Raw genomic sequence first — 14,204 nt, 5'->3', positions numbered from 1 at the left:
CACCCTCCTGCTGGACTCCCAGCTTTTGATGTGCCACCACCCTCCTGTGCTGCTGTGGCTGCTGGGCCCCCCCGGGCACGCCGGGGAAGTGGAGGTGCCGCCCGTGGGGTGTGACCAGGGTGCAGATGCCCTCCCCACGGTCACCTCACCTGCCCTGCCCAGTGAGGCAGCTGGCACAGCTGGACTTTGAGCCACTTATCAAGTGCTGGAGGTGCCGGGAGGGGAGTGGAGGTGCCGGAGGGGTGTGGAGATGTCGCTTGCAAGGGTGTGAAGGGGCTACACCCAGCTGAGGCACCCCCCTGGCAGAGGCACTGTACTGGGTGCAGCCCCTAAACCCCTCAGGGACACCCAGTGGGTGTTGCCCCACTGGCTGCCAAGCCCTGGGAACACCCCCCCGCTATTCTAGGGGTGCATGAAAAGCCCTTTTGTACCTCCTGCCGTGGGCAGGGCTGGGGCTCGCTGCCAGGATGGTGGCACATGGTGGCTTCCTGCCCGCCCCGGCCCCGCCGCAGGGCTCGGCGTCACCGCCCTTTGTCCGGCCCCGCGTTAATGATCCACCGGCCCCCGGCAGCCGCCCGAGGTGCCGGCGGTGGCAGCAGAGCCGGGGGTGGTCGGCACGGGCGGCTCAGGGGGGCCGGCGGCTCCCTGCCCTGCGCCCCACCCCTCCTCCCCAGCGCCCAGATAAGGGCGGCCGTGGGCAGCACCCGCTGCGGGGCGCGCCGTGGGCAGAGAGCGGCCGGACCATGCCCGTGGCCACGGTGAACCTCCGTGCCCTGACCTCCTGGGTGGGCATCGCCCGCCTCTTCGCCGTCGTGCTGTCCTGCCTCACCTTCAGCTTGGTGGCCTCCACCGGGAGGTTTGGGGCTCCCTACGGGACGTGGTGCATGTTCACCTGGTGCTTCTGCTTCATCGTGACACTGCTGGTGCTGCTGCTGGAGCTGCTGGAGCTCTACCCCCTGCTGCCGCTCTCCTGGGATGACTTCACCTCGGCTTTCTCCATGCTGGCGACTCTGATGGTCTTCACCTCCTCGGTGGTCTTCCCTTCCACCTTCATCATCAGCCCCTGCAGCAGCAACCTGTGTGCCCGGCAGGCTGTGGCCACCACCGCCTCCTGCCTCTGCTTCCTCGCCTACGCCGTCGAGGTGTCGCTGACCCGCGCCAAGCCAGGGGACATCAGCAGCTTCCTCTCCACCGTGCCTGGGCTCCTCAAGGTCTTTGAGGCCTATGTGGCTTGCCTGATCTTCTCCTTGCTGGATGAATACAGTGGGAAGCCCGGCCTGATGTGGTGTGTGGCTGTCTACTCCATTTGCTTCATCTTCACCCTCCTCATCATCATCTTCACCATCGGCCGCTGCCTCACCTACATTCCCTGCCCGCTGGAGAAGATGCTGGTGGGGTACAACTTCCTGGCCCTGCTGATGTACCTCACTGCCACCGTCCTCTGGCCTCTCTACAGCTTCCAGGGACGGAGCCGCCCCGATCCCTGCGGCACGAACTGCTGGTGGAACAAGCACCTAGGGGTCACCTTCCTCACCATCTTCAACCTCCTTGCCTACTTGGTGGACCTGGTCTACTCCACCAAGATGGTTTTTGTCAGGGCACCTCCCTAAGGGCTCAGGGCGGGGCTGTGGGACGCGGCTGGGTGCCGGTGGTGGCCGGGGCTGCCGGCGGAGCTGAGGAAGAGGCCGGGTGCCTCGGAAAGCTCCTCGTCCCCAAGCTGGAGCAGGGAGTCAGGGAGAGTTCCCAGGGGTGCGCTCAGCCCGGGGCCCCACGGGCTGCACAGACGGGGGGGCTGGAGGGGCCACGAGGGGCTCCCAAAACCTTGGAGCTTGAGGGGGCTTTGGGATTAAATTGGGTCATTTTTCACTTGTTTCTGCCTCCTCTTTCTTCCCCTTCCCAACCTTCTGCAGGATCCCTGCTGGGGGGTGAGAAGCTGGGGGGCACCATTGGCACTGGGAGCCACAGGTGGCTTTGGGGGGCACTGACAGCACTGTGGGGGCACCAGGCTGCAGAAAATCCTTTCTAGTCCTTGTTGACTCGGCACTGGAGTGAAGCAGGGCATGACCAGGAAAAGCCCAACCCGGATGCCTTTTTGTTGGCACCTGCACAGGGCCCTGCCAAACAGGTTCAGGAGGAATGCGGCAGCTGGGGGGGCTGAGAGCCCGCCAGGTACTTGTCACCAGCATGGCTGGGTCCTTGTCACCACCACAGTCACCCCAGTGGGAGCCCTGCTGGGTTTGGTCTCAGCCACATAGGCTGGAATCCCCCTTTGGGAGCTTCTGGGGTGTCCCCTCTCTGGGGGACAGTGGGGAGGGAGGGTGGTTGCTGCCACCAGAGCTGGGGGTGCTGCCACCCATGTCTGGGGGACGGTGACACCACAGGATGGTGTGTGGGACAAAGGCAGCAGTGCAGGGCAGGCAGGGGAAGGTGCCTGCGGGCAGAGCTCCTGGCACCGCACCCCTGGATGTGGGATGGGTGCCCGTGGGGCACCCTGGCAGGTTTTGGGGCCACTGTCCCCATGCTCCTTCTGCCACTGCTTGTCCTCGCCACAGCCTGGGGCCATCCCTGCTGCCTTGGGGCTGCCAGGGCCATGTCAGGACCCATCACCACTGCCCTGGTGCTCACAGGGTGACACAAATGGGGTCCCCACCGCCAGGAGATGGCATAGGCTGGCAATCACAAAAGTACCCACAGGTGCTGGGGCAGGTGGCACTTCTGTGGCCAGTGCCAGTGACGGCAACATGACAGGGTGGCCTGGTGGCTGCCCCCTTTGCCCGATCCCTGTCCCCACGGTGACCATCACCCTGGCACTGATGGGCTACTCCCCTGCACCCCAGGCAGCAGGGCTGGAGGGAATGGCAGAATTCTGGGAGGAAATAACACCAAAATGACAGAGGTCAGGCACAGCCCAGTACAGCACCTGAGCACTGGGTATCCACAGTGCTCGGGATGATGGAAATCAGCAGAGGAAGGAGGACGGGAGGCGCAGGGAGTGACAGCGGTGTCACCGGTGATGAGCTGCGCTGGTAACGTGTGGCTGTGGATGGCACAGTGCCAGCGCTGGGGTGTGGTGAGGCTGGGGGGACAGGGCCAGGCTGGCAGCGGGGTGCAGGTGAGTGGCTGGAGGAGATTTGGGGGTTCCCGTGGGGGAAGCGCAGCCCAGGAGCCCCATCGGGGCGTGTCCCAGCTGGGGCACACGGTGGTGCTGGGAGTCGCTGGGAGGATCCGGGACCTGGTGGGTGCAGGAAGCCCTGGAGCCTGTGCCGTGCCAGGGGTACCCGGTGCGGTCTGTGCCGTGCCAGGTGTGCCCGGTGCCGGTCTGTGCCGTGCCAGGGGTGCCCGGTGCCGGTCTGTGCCGTGCCAGGGGTGCCCGGTGCCGGTCTGTGCCGTGCCAGGGTACCCGGTGCCGGTCTGTGCCGTGCCAGAGGTGCCCGGTGCCGGTCTGTGCTATGCCAGGGGTACCCGGTGCCGGTCTGTGCCGTGCCAGGTGTGGCCGGTGCCGGTCTGTGCCGTGCCAGGGGTACCCGGTGCCGGTCTGTGCCGTGCCAGGGTACCCGGTGCCGGTCTGTGCCGTACCAGAGGAGCCCTGCTGCTGGAGGGTCTCTGGGTGCCGTGGCGCCGGTGTCGCTGTCGCTGCGGTTCGGTGCCGGTGCCGGTGCGGTGCCGGTGCGGTGCCGGTGCATTCCTCCCCCTAGGGGTCGGTGTGCCGCGGCGCGGGAGGCGGTGCGGGGGGCGGCTCGCTCCTGCGCACGGCCCGGGACGGCCGGGGCACGGCGGCGGCGGCGGCGGCGGTGGGAGCGGGCACTGCCGGTGAGTGCGGGCAGCGGGGGGCGGCGGGGCCCGGCCCGGGGGGGATGCGGCCGCGGACAGCGCTGGGGAAGGCGGGCTCATCCCGGGCTGAGCCCGGCCGGGGGGCTCCTCCTTTTCCACCCCGGCGGGGGCCGGTCTGAGCTGCCGGGATGGGGAGGGGAATGCCGTGTCCTGCATTGCTCCGGTGACTCCCCGGGGTGTCACCTCCCGTTTGCCGGGGCTGTCCCTGCGCCCGGTACTGGGGTCCCTGCAACCTGGCACCAGTGCCGAGCCCTCTGCCGTGTCAGCAGGGTGTCCCTGTGCCCCCCAGGGATGCCCCTGTAGCCTCAAATGGCTCCGTGGCCCCAGGGACACTCCTGTGTCCCCCCGTGCCCCCAAAGACGCCCTTGTGTCCCACTATGACCCTGTACCCCCAAGGATGTCCCTGGGTCCCCATCTGGACGAGTTTCCTCCAGACGAAACTCCATGTGAGCCCCCATTGCCCTTCCAAAGCCTGATCCCCCATCCAGGGTGACTTTCAGGAGCGCCCACGTCCCCTCCCTGCTCTGTGGGGCTGGGGGGCACGTCCGGGAGCCCCCTGAGCTGTCCTGATACTCACTGTGAGCATCCCCAGCCCTGGCTGGAGAGGGGAGGGAGTGTGACAGCCTGGCAGTGGCACGGCTGGGGCGGGTGCTGGGGGGCAGCCCCAGGGTGGGCGCTGGCTGGGACAGCTGCTGGGGGAAGCCTCGGGGAAAGGGGTCCAACTCCTGCCCAGGGAAGGGATGTCCTACAGCAGGGACATGATCCTCTGCTCCCGGGGAGCACCCCTGAGGACAGGGCAGCGTGGGTGCCCCGAGGTGGGTCCCCACGAGCATCGGGCAGGTCTGACCCCATCCTCATGTCCCTGCAACCCTCTCACTGCACTGACCACCACAGTTGGGTGGGGATGCGGCACCCCGAAGGGATGGCACCCTATTTTGGGGGGACACGTGCGCTCCAAGACAGCTGCGTAGGGACGCGTTTGTCTGCCCGGCAGGGAAGGGGTTAACGCCGGGAGGGTTTTGGGGTGCCGGGGTGTCCCCAGCTGGGTACACCCAGGCTGCTCCTCGCACGGGTGACCTCACGCCACTGCCATGGCAACGGCTCGTGAAGTCACGGCGAGCGGGGCGGCCGCTTCCAGCGCGGGGTGCTGGGATGGGAGCGTGGGAGGCAGCGCGGCCCCCCCGCTCCCCGCAGCCCCCCGGAATGAGCTGCGCCCCCGGCAGCGCCGACGCCTCCGCCTGACCCCCGTGCTGCCCGCCGTGCCCGTGTCACCCTGCCCGTGTCACCCTGCCCGTGCCACCATGCTCGTCAAGGAGTACCGCATCTGCATGCCGCTCACCACCGAGGAGGTGAGCGCGGACAGCGGGGCCGGGATCGGGGGGTCCCGAGGGGTCAGGAACACTCCAATGGAGGGGTTGTGGGTGGGGCAGCGCCAGGGGATCGGTTCTTGCCCCGGGAGGGACACGGTGACCCCTTCGCCGTCTCCTCGTGGCGGGGACCGGGGTGTGCCGGGCTCGGGATGTTCCATGCGAGGGCTGAGCCGCACTTTGGGGTGTGGGTGGGGGGACAACCCGTCCCTGGGCACGGCCACCTTGGGGCACAGAGCCCGACGGCAGCAGCGGGGCACAGCAGGACGAGGGGACGGACCAGCTCGAGAAGGGCACCGGGGGTTTGGATGCCCATGGCACGACAGGGACCTTAAGCCCCATCCCTGCTCCGGCAGGGAGCCTGAATGCCATCTGCAAACAGAGCTGACAGCTGGCAGCATCCCTGGGCAAAGGTCTCTCGTGAGAACCTGGTGCCCACGGGGCCGTTTTGGGGAGCGGGGACCTACAGTGGTGCCCACCCTGGACAGTGCCATCCCTGCCGGGGGGCACCTGGGGAAGGCTTTAATTTAGGCAGAGTGAGGCGGTGAAATCTTGCTGGTGGTTGCGGTGGTGGATGGGATCTTCAGCAGAACAAACCCTTGCTGCACAGCTGCATCACCAAAGACACATACACATCCTTTCGGTTATATATCCGACATAGACACATCCATATATATCATACAGACACTCGTTTTTCCCTGGCTCCCAGGTAGTTTGCCGAGCAGAAAACCTCCAGGCATTCTGTAAGGCACTGGGAAAGCACAGGGAGAGCAGGATCCAGCAGGATCCTGGGAGCTGGGACAACCTAGGGACATGGGAGGTCACACAGGGTGCCCCACGAACCCCCCCCCGCCGCACGGCTCAGGGTCTGCCACCCCTTGCTCCGTGCCTCAGTTTCCCCTCTCGGCAGCGTGGCTCAGCCCCCAGGCTGTGCCGGGCGGTCACAGGGGCCGGTGGCACTGAGGGCGGGCGCTGTGCTTGCAGTACCGCGTGGGGCAGCTCTACACCATCAGCAAGCACAGCCACCAGGAGAGCGAGAAGGGCGAGGGCGTGGAGGTGGTGAAGAACGAGCCCCACGAGGACCCCGTCCACGGCCCCGGGCAGTTCACTGAGAAGCGCGTCCACCTCTCCAGGTGAGGTGATGGGTGCTGGGTGGGCATTGCGAGGCGGGCCATGGCCAGCCATCGGGGTGGCCCCAGCTCTTCCTCCAAAATTCCTGGGGAACCTCCCTCCTGGGTCCTGCAATGTGGCTGATCCCCAGGGTTACCCCCATCATTTCCTGGGCTGGCTCCATCATTTCCCAAGGGTGCCCCATCTCCTGGGGTGCACTGATCCTGGGGGGCTGCACCCATCTCCCAGGCACCCACCCAGCTTCAAGGGCTGTGTGTGTGTCTCCCAGTGGGGTCCCCAAGTCCTGGGGTGCACTCATCTTTGGAGTCTGCATCCAATTTTGGGAGCTGCCCTTACCTCTCAGGCTGCACCCATCTCCTGGGATGCACTGATCCTGGGGGGCTGCATCCACCTTTGGGAGCTACATCCCATGGTGCACCCATCCTAGGGGTTCACCCCTTCTCTGGGGGGCTGCCCTCTTCTCATGGGGTGCACCCACCTCAGGGCACGCACCCACCTCGCAGGGGTGCACCCATCACCTCCGGGTGCCTGATTGGGGGTCTCAGCAATGCCCTGGCCCTGGGGGTGTCACCGTGGGGCAGTCACTGCCCCCAGCACCACTGTCCCCATGTCCCCTCAGCTGCCTGCGGACACAGGCTGCTCCCCACCAGGAGCTGCTGGTGTGAGACAGGTTATTTTTAGCTGCAGCACTCACGATTCCCCTCTCGCCTGAAATTTATTTATAACACCTGAAAATTAATCAAAACCCACCTCCCGACTCCCTGGGGGGCCCGATCCTGCCGGGGTGCTGGGAGGGAGCAGCTCGGCCCTGGGGAGGTGGAGGGGTCCAGGATGGAGGGTGTGTGTTTCTTGGAGAGGGGGTCAGGGTGTCTGGGGAGGAGGTGGGGGACCTGAGGAGAGGATGGGGGCACTGGGGTGGAGATGAGGAGCTGGCACAGATCCCTGGGGGGTCCCCGTGTGCTGATGAAGGTGCTGGGGAGATGGCAGGGGTCTCTGGTGGGGGAATGCTGGGGCACTGGGGAGGGTCCTGGGGAGGCAACAGGGGTCCCTGAGGGTGCTGTGAGGTGCAGGTGAGGGTCCCTGAATGCATCCTGGAGTGGAGGTGAGGATGCGTGGTGGGGAGCTGGAGCAGGGGTGAGGGTCCTGGGGCAGTGACAGGGGTCCCTGGGGGTGTCCTGAGGTGCACACGACAGTGTTGCAATGCAGATGTAGGTGCTGGGGAGGTGGCAGTGACTCCTGGGAGAGGTGCTGGGATGCAGATGAGGGTCCTGAGGTGCAGGTGAGGGTCCCTGGGGGCATCCTGGAGTGGAGGTGAGGGTCCTAGGTGGCAGGTGGGGTTCCTGGGGTGGGATCTCAGAGCCAGGCTGTGTTTGGTAGTGCAGGGCTGGGTGACACCAGCCATGTCCTGTCCTGAGGGGGTTCCCTGACATGGTCCCCACAGCAAACTGCCCAGCTGGGCACGGGCAGTGACCCCCCGCATCTTCTACATCACTGAGAAGGCCTGGAACTACTACCCCTACACCATCACGGGTGAGCCCCAGACAGGGCATGGCACGGGCACCCCGGGCACCCTGTCCCTGCCCCGTGGTGGCGGGGCTGACAGAGCCGGCCCCGGTCTCACTGCTCCCTCTCTCCCCTGTGATATCACCCGGTGATGCCATCCTGTGATGCTGCTGGGCCATGGTGTCCCTGCAGAGTACACGGTAAGGAGGTGCCATGGTGGCTGGGGAGGGGGCACTGGGGGGGCATTTTTAGGGGTGGGTGTCCTTTGGAACAGCATCCTTTAGGGGTTGGTGTCCCTCAGGGTGGGTGTCACCATGGTGGGTGGCCCTTGGGTGGGTGTTCCTAGGGCTGGGCATCCCTCAGGGTGGGATTCCCTTAGGGCTCAGATTTCCTTGGGGGTGGGAGTCCCCTGGAGAGGGTGTCCTTTTGGCCAGGCAGTCCTTGAGGATGATCATCCTTGGAGGTGGGTGTCCCTCAGGGCTGGGTGTCTTTTGGGTGGGTGTCCCTCGGGATCAGTGTCCCTGGGGGTGGCGTCCCTCGGGACAGGTGTCCCTCAGGGAGCAGCTGACAGCCGCTCCCTGCAGTGCTCCTTCCTGCCCAAGTTCTCCATCTACATCGAGACCAAGTACGAGGACAACTGCGGGGACAGCGAGAACGTGAGTGTGCGCTGCAGCTGAGAACTGGCAAACTCATCACTTCGTGACTTGTGGTCCCTGTCACTCACCCTCCCTCCCCTCCCCAGATCTTCCACAGTGACAAAATCCTGGGTGACCACGAGGTCTCTTTCCTGGACATCGCCTTCGACGAGATCCCTGAGCGCTACTACCGCAGCCTGGAGGTACCACGGCTGGGGACAAGGGAGCTCCCTGAGGCCACCTCCTTGTCTCCTCTCCCGACGGGGAACTCATGACCCCGATCTTTCCCATCCCCCCAGGACCCCCGTTTCTTCAGCTCGGCCAAGACGGGCCGGGGGCCGCTGCGGGAGGGCTGGCGCCAGCACACCAAGCCTATCATGTGCTCCTACAAACTGGTGAGCGTCAAGTTCGAGGTGTGGGGGCTGCAGACGCGGGTGGAGCAGTTCGTGCACAAGGTGAGGGAGGCCCAAGGGGGGTTGGGGGGCACTGGGGGGGCAGTGACAGGGTGCTGACCCCCGTGGTGTTGCAGGTGATCCGGGACATCCTGCTGATCGGGCACCGGCAGGCTTTCGCCTGGGTGGACGAGTGGTGCGGTGAGTCCGTGGGGTCACCCCGTGAGTCCGTGGGGTCACCCCGTGAGTCAGTGGGGTCACCCCGTGAGTCAGTGGGGTCACCCCAGTGCTGTGGGGAGGGGAGCACACAGTGCCCATGGAGGGAGGGGGCTGCAGGTCTGACTGCTGATGCCACTGACCCCACCACAGGTCCTGCTCTTCCCACACCTGCATTGCTGCCTTCACTCCCTGCTCTGCCTGTGCTGTCTGCTCTGCCTTCACTCTCTGCTCTGCCTGTGCTGCCTGCACCCCTGCCTGTACCCCCGCATGCTGCACGCTCCCCTGCACCCCTCAGGGAGGACGGGGAGAGGGGTCCCAGCACCCTGCCTGTGTTGCCCGCACCCCCATTCTGGCAGGGACACACGCTGCAGGCAACTGCAACATGCGGGCACGGGGACGGGAGCTCCGGGTTCGGTAACAGCTGGTGGAGGGTGCCAGGCCATCCCGGTGAGCGGCTCTCTGCCTTCCAGACATGTCCCTGGAAGAGGTCCGGGCCTTCGAGACTCAGATGCAAGTGGCCACAAACCAAAAGCTGGGGAGCCAGCACCCCTAAGCCCCTCTGCCTGCAGGGGATGGACCCCCTGGACCCCGCCTTGCTGCCTGGGGGTGGGTGCAGGCAGGGGGCTTGTGCCCCCCCTGCACCCCGCGGCAGTGTCCCCCCTCCCAGCTGCCCTCCCTCCCCGCGTGTCCCTGCCTGCGCTACTTGCGCTGCCTGTCCGTCCCTTCCCTTCTGCTGGCTGGGCTGGCGCTGGAGCTGTGGAGCTGGCTGCGCTGCCTAGCACCCCCTCCCCTTCCCTGCCCGTCCCCCTGTCCCCTTCCTGTCCCCCAGCTTGGTGGGGAGCCGGGGCGCGGGGCGCAGGCTGCCCCGGGATCAGGGGGTGCCGGACGCGGCCGTGCCGAGCGGCCCCAAGCCCGGCTGTGCTCGGCAGGGATGACGATGGAGGAGGTGCGGCGCTACGAGCAGGAGACGCAGGAGGCCACCAACGAGCTCATCGGCCTGGTGGCACCGGCCATCTCGGTCAGCGAGGTGGGGCAGCCCACGGCCACGCACTCGGCCCCTGCCAGCGCCCCCTCCACCCCCCTCAGCGACGAGGCCCCCGAGTTCCTGGCTCCCCCCAAGACTCGCCCGCGGAAGAAGTCGGCCCCGGAGACCCTGACGCTGCCCGCGCTGCGGGAACGCGCTGGCGCCGAGTGACGCCGGCAGTGCCACCGCTCCGTGCTGGACTGTGCCAGCTCTGCCGCCCACCCCGGCCCCGCCGACAGGCGCAGAGCCCAGGGAGAGACCCGGACCCGCTGTCAGGGCGCTGGCAGCCCTGGGGTGTGCTGGTCTCCCTGGGCCACCGTGGGTGCCCGCACGGGTCAGTGCCACCACTGCCATGCCAGACCCGCTGGCTGCACCAGGAGGGGACGCCAGGCCAGCGCGGGTCCCCGGCAGCGTGGGGCAATGCCGCAGAGCTGCTTCCCTCGATTCCACCCACCCCGGTGCCTGCAAGGGCCACCGAGGCTGGCGAGCAGTGGGGAGGTGCCAGCCGGTGCCCACTTGCCGTGGCTGGGCTGGTGGCCGGTGCCAGGCTGGAGCAGTGCCCTGCAGGGTAGGCACCAGTACGGGGGCACAGTGAGGGCGACAGTGACAGCCAAGCACTGGGCTGCGGCTCCCCACCGGACCCCAAGGGGCTGCACAGCCCCGTGCACGGCTGGCCCCGCAGTCAGGGTACCCTTCGCTGTCCCTCCAGAGGCCGTGGCTGCTCGAGAGGGGCTGGGGTGGGCTCAGCCCCTTGTTTTCTTTAGGAAAACAAAGGCCTTTTTGGAAATAAAGCTCGAGACACGGCAGCTCGTTGCTGGTAGTGATTTTTTGGTGCTGTGAAAGGGTGCCATGCATGTGCTGGGGTGCTGCATCCCCCAGGCCTGCATGTGTGCAGTGAGGGATTGCTGCTGATCCCAGGATGCAGAGATGGGATCCTGGATGGGCAGAGAGGCTCTGGGTCGGGTGATCAGGGCAGGAATCAGCCCAACCCTGGGGCAATGCCCCCAGCCACAGCAGCAGCACTGGGCTCTCCTCCCTGCCAGCCATCATCATCCTCCAGCTCCTCGGCCCCCGGCACAGCCTCTGCTCCCAGCAGGGCGATGTAGTGGGAGCTGCAGTAGACGGGTGCCTTGTTGGGGCTCGAGTAGACCTGCTCAGGCCGCAGTGAGGCAAAGGGGTTGCTGGCGTAACCCACAATGTGCGTCTCGAGCTCCACAAGGACCTGCAGGGAGGCCTTCAGCTCCTGCTCGCTGCCAGAGGAGAGGACAGGCACCATGAGAGGGTGTTTGTGCCGGCTCACCAGGGCGGTGGGGCTGTGCTCACCTGTACACGGTGAAGAGCACGGGAAGGCCATAGTCCCGCAGCAGCAGCAGGGTGGGCAGCCAGCCCGCCAGCAGGTCTGGGCAGGCATGGAAACCTGTGGGGACACAGCTATGAGGGTTCCACCTCTTTCCCATCCCACCTCGGGAAAGCTGGCTCCAACTGCATCCACTCTGTCGACACCCCAGAGTATTCAGTGAGTTTGGCAGCCCTCGGCAAAGTGGGGTCTGGCTCCCCACCAGCATGTGGGGCACCCCAAACTGGGGTCCTGGGCTAAGCCACAGCACCAAGACCTGAAGGGAAGGATCCTTTTCACCTGCAGGTGGGTGACAGAGGCGGGACAGAGTGCCTGGTGGGGTGACAAGGCTGCCATGTCCCGGGGGTCCCCCCAGCTGCCTGTTGTGCCTTGGTGAAAAGCCCTGGGCATGTCCCAGGCCACCTTCAGGCTTAGCCCCAGGTGCTGCCAGGGTGCTCAGGGCAGTCTCTGAGCCCATGTGCCCCGTGGATGTCCCCATCCCAGCAGTCGGGTGTGGGGTCCAACCCCTCCATGGCACAGGCACTTACCTGGGTGAAAGCCCACCACCAGGTCAGGACGGGCAACCAGCTTGGTCTCCACGTGGCTTTCCCAGAAGTCGTGGTAGAGCCCCTTGTAGCTGCTGAGATAGACTTTTCCCCGGGGTGCCAGCGTGGTGAGGGGTGGCCTCATGATGGGTCCGTCCACCACGTCCACCCCCACCATCACCATCTCCACACCCTGGTGCCCCGGGAACATCCGTGTCAGCTCGTCGTAGTCTGTCAGCCGCGTGTTGAGGGTCTCCACGTGGGAAGCCCCCACCACATGCACGGTGAGGGGCCTGGTGAGGGGGTCGATGCCAAAAATCCGCAGTCCCAGGCCGATGGTGAGGGGCCGCGAGTGGAAGTCGGTGACCAGGCGCCGGATGGATTCCCGCAGCTCTGTGTCCTCCGGCCGGGGCTTCCCAGCGTTGGCCCAGAGCAGGGTCATGTACCGCCCGGTCATGATGGCACTCAGCTTCTCCTCCAGCTGCTCCTGCATGGAGAACCAGTCCTCCCAGCCCTTCACGTCCCTGGCAGGTTTTGTCCAAGTGTCAGTGGGAAATGGGATGTCTCCTGGGGAGTCAGGAGGAGGTTGGACAGTACAGTGGTGGTGCCACAGCCCAGGCTGCCTGTCCCACCTGTGCTATGGGAGTGGGGCTGGAGAAGGGACACTACATCCCACCACAGGACCTGTGCAGCCTGGGATGTGGGTCAGGCAGGCCCAGGGGACACACGCCTCACCTGTGAAGACGAGCCACTCCACCAGCCGGTCCAGGGCCACCAGCTTCAGCTTCTTGCAGAACTTCTTGTGCAGTGGCCAGTTGGCACGCTGGCACGCCACACCACAGTAGTACACATTTTGGCACCTGGGCAGACAGGCAGCATGCCCAGCCATGGGGAGGGAAGGCACAATTCAGCCCAGAACCTGGCTCCCTGCCACCCCTTCTCAGGGCTGTGTCACTGTTCTGGGGGTGCCCTGTGGCTGGAGGTGGGCACTGGGGTCAGACACCCCTCACTTCACCCCAGCCACCAGGCTGGAAGTGAGGGATGGAGCCATCCCTGTGCCATCAGACCATCTCCCCACCATACCTTTTGCAACGCCGGAGGCTTTTGGGGTCCGGGAGTGCATCAGGGAGCTTCTTGCACTCAACGCAAAACTTGAAGGTGTCTTCCATCTTCTGGAACATGTCAAAATACGTCCGGATGCCAAAATCGCTGCCGCTCTTCCTCCCGTCCATGGCAGACCTACAGATGTCAGAGGGATAGCAGATTCCAGCCCACTGCCACAACGGTGGGGCTGATGTCCTCTCTCTGAGGCTGTCCAGATTTTTAGCTCCAGCCAGGAGGATCCTGGCCTGGGTGGAGACAGGGAGCCAGGCACTACGGAGGGGTCCACCCAGGAGTCCATCAGAGCTCCCTGTGGGCTGAGCCGGGAGGGTGGGATGAGCCATGGTAGCTGCTCCAGCTGCTGGGGGACACACGGGATGTTCTTCCCAGGGGAGGGGGTGGGGAATAGGCACCCATGGGTGCTCACTCACTTGTAGTCCTCGTAGCTCTTCATGTTGAGTTTCTGCAGGATGACGTGGGACAGCCCTGGCACGTTGCGGTCCATGGCCTGGAAGCCCAGCGAGTCCACGTCGGGAGCCCTAGCCGCTGGCTCCTCCGGGGCCTTCCTGGAGCGGCCGGTTTTGGGGGCAGAGCCTGCGTTTGGCAGGGCCGTGGTGGCTGCAGAGAGGGGTGCAGGAGGGGAGGCCGGTCCGGGGGTCCCCGGGTGCTGCCGGGGTCCCCCGCGCCGGCCGCCGCCCCCACGGCGCCTCCCGCCCGCCATCCCGCTCCTATCCCGGTGGTGCCGGGAGCTCCCGGGCGGTCCCGGCGCCCGTCCCGTCCCGTCCCGTCCCGAGGCTGGGCTCAAATGTCAGCCCCCGGGAGCCGGCGGTGCAGACGGCCGTGGCCCCTCGGAATCAGATAGCGGAGCTATTCTGGGCATCCCCTCCCCGGGAACCGGCCAACCCGCTCCGGGGGTCCGGCTCCCGCCCCAAGAGCCGCGCTGGTGGCTGTGGGGTGCCCCAAAACCCTGCAGCGTCCCACACCGCAAACCTGCGAGGAGCTCGGGGGGCTGCCCAAGCCCCTGGGACCCCTCTGCCATCATAGGGACACAAAGTCACTGCCCCAGCCCCCCGCCATAGGGTCCCCCCTCCCCAGCCCGGCCTGCGGGAACCCCCCCTCC

The 14,204-nt window shown here is 66.2% G+C and overlaps 3 protein-coding genes across 3 annotated transcripts; 2 read left to right on the top strand and 1 right to left on the bottom strand.

The window, feature by feature from the left end:
• The first annotated feature begins 140 nt into the window (after window positions 1-140).
• LOC131584484 (myeloid-associated differentiation marker-like) lies at window positions 141-1,861 on the top strand. Its single transcript, XM_058849671.1, has one exon. The coding sequence runs from the start codon at window positions 468-470 to the stop codon at window positions 1,608-1,610; it is 1,143 nt and encodes a 380-aa protein (XP_058705654.1). The 5' UTR covers window positions 141-467; the 3' UTR covers window positions 1,611-1,861.
• A 1,815-nt stretch (window positions 1,862-3,676) lies between these two features.
• On the top strand, window positions 3,677-10,906 carry LOC131584496 (cytoplasmic phosphatidylinositol transfer protein 1-like). The gene is made up of 10 exons (XM_058849691.1): window positions 3,677-3,810; window positions 5,055-5,180; window positions 6,183-6,331; window positions 7,771-7,859; window positions 8,025-8,032; window positions 8,417-8,488; window positions 8,575-8,670; window positions 8,767-8,922; window positions 8,997-9,060; window positions 10,008-10,906. Exons 2-10 carry the CDS (start codon window positions 5,133-5,135, stop codon window positions 10,271-10,273), a joined length of 948 nt encoding a protein of 315 aa, XP_058705674.1. The 5' UTR covers window positions 3,677-3,810; window positions 5,055-5,132; the 3' UTR covers window positions 10,274-10,906.
• Window positions 10,907-10,912: 6 nt separating this feature from the next.
• MSS51 (MSS51 mitochondrial translational activator) lies at window positions 10,913-13,908 on the bottom strand. The gene is made up of 6 exons (XM_058849651.1): window positions 13,516-13,908; window positions 13,067-13,222; window positions 12,719-12,843; window positions 11,987-12,550; window positions 11,426-11,519; window positions 10,913-11,352 (listed from the first exon to the last, which is right to left on the bottom strand). Exons 1-6 carry the CDS (start codon window positions 13,803-13,805, stop codon window positions 11,082-11,084), a joined length of 1,500 nt encoding a protein of 499 aa, XP_058705634.1. The 5' UTR covers window positions 13,806-13,908; the 3' UTR covers window positions 10,913-11,081.
• Window positions 13,909-14,204: the final 296 nt, after the last annotated feature.

The sequence above is a fragment of the Poecile atricapillus genome, chromosome 14 (genome assembly GCF_030490865.1).
Source record: "Poecile atricapillus isolate bPoeAtr1 chromosome 14, bPoeAtr1.hap1, whole genome shotgun sequence".
Classification (NCBI taxonomy): Eukaryota; Metazoa; Chordata; class Aves; order Passeriformes; family Paridae; genus Poecile; species Poecile atricapillus.
The sequence above is the reverse complement of the archived record's forward strand: the minus strand, read 5'-3'. Positions and strand labels throughout refer to the sequence as shown.

What these genes read in the sequence shown, in the direction of transcription:
- LOC131584484 (XM_058849671.1), top strand. Translation starts at nt 468, where the DNA reads ATGGTGGCACATGGTGGCTTCCTGCCCGCCCCGGCCCCGCCGCAGGGC.
- LOC131584496 (XM_058849691.1), top strand. Translation starts at nt 5,133, where the DNA reads ATGCTCGTCAAGGAGTACCGCATCTGCATGCCGCTCACCACCGAGGAG. An exon ending in AAGCGCGTCCACCTCTCCAG is followed by an intron (nt 6,332 to 7,770) that starts GTGAGGTGATGG and finishes TGGTCCCCACAG; the next exon opens with CAAACTGCCCAGCTGGGCAC. An exon ending in GCTACTACCGCAGCCTGGAG is followed by an intron (nt 8,671 to 8,766) that starts GTACCACGGCTG and finishes CCATCCCCCCAG; the next exon opens with GACCCCCGTTTCTTCAGCTC.
- MSS51 (XM_058849651.1), bottom strand. Translation starts at nt 13,805, where the DNA reads ATGGCGGGCGGGAGGCGCCGTGGGGGCGGCGGCCGGCGCGGGGGACCC. An exon ending in AAGAGCTACGAGGACTACAA is followed by an intron (nt 13,223 to 13,515) that starts GTGAGTGAGCAC and finishes TGACATCTGTAG; the next exon opens with GTCTGCCATGGACGGGAGGA. An exon ending in GGTGGTGGGCTTTCACCCAG is followed by an intron (nt 11,520 to 11,986) that starts GTAAGTGCCTGT and finishes GTGTCCCCACAG; the next exon opens with GTTTCCATGCCTGCCCAGAC.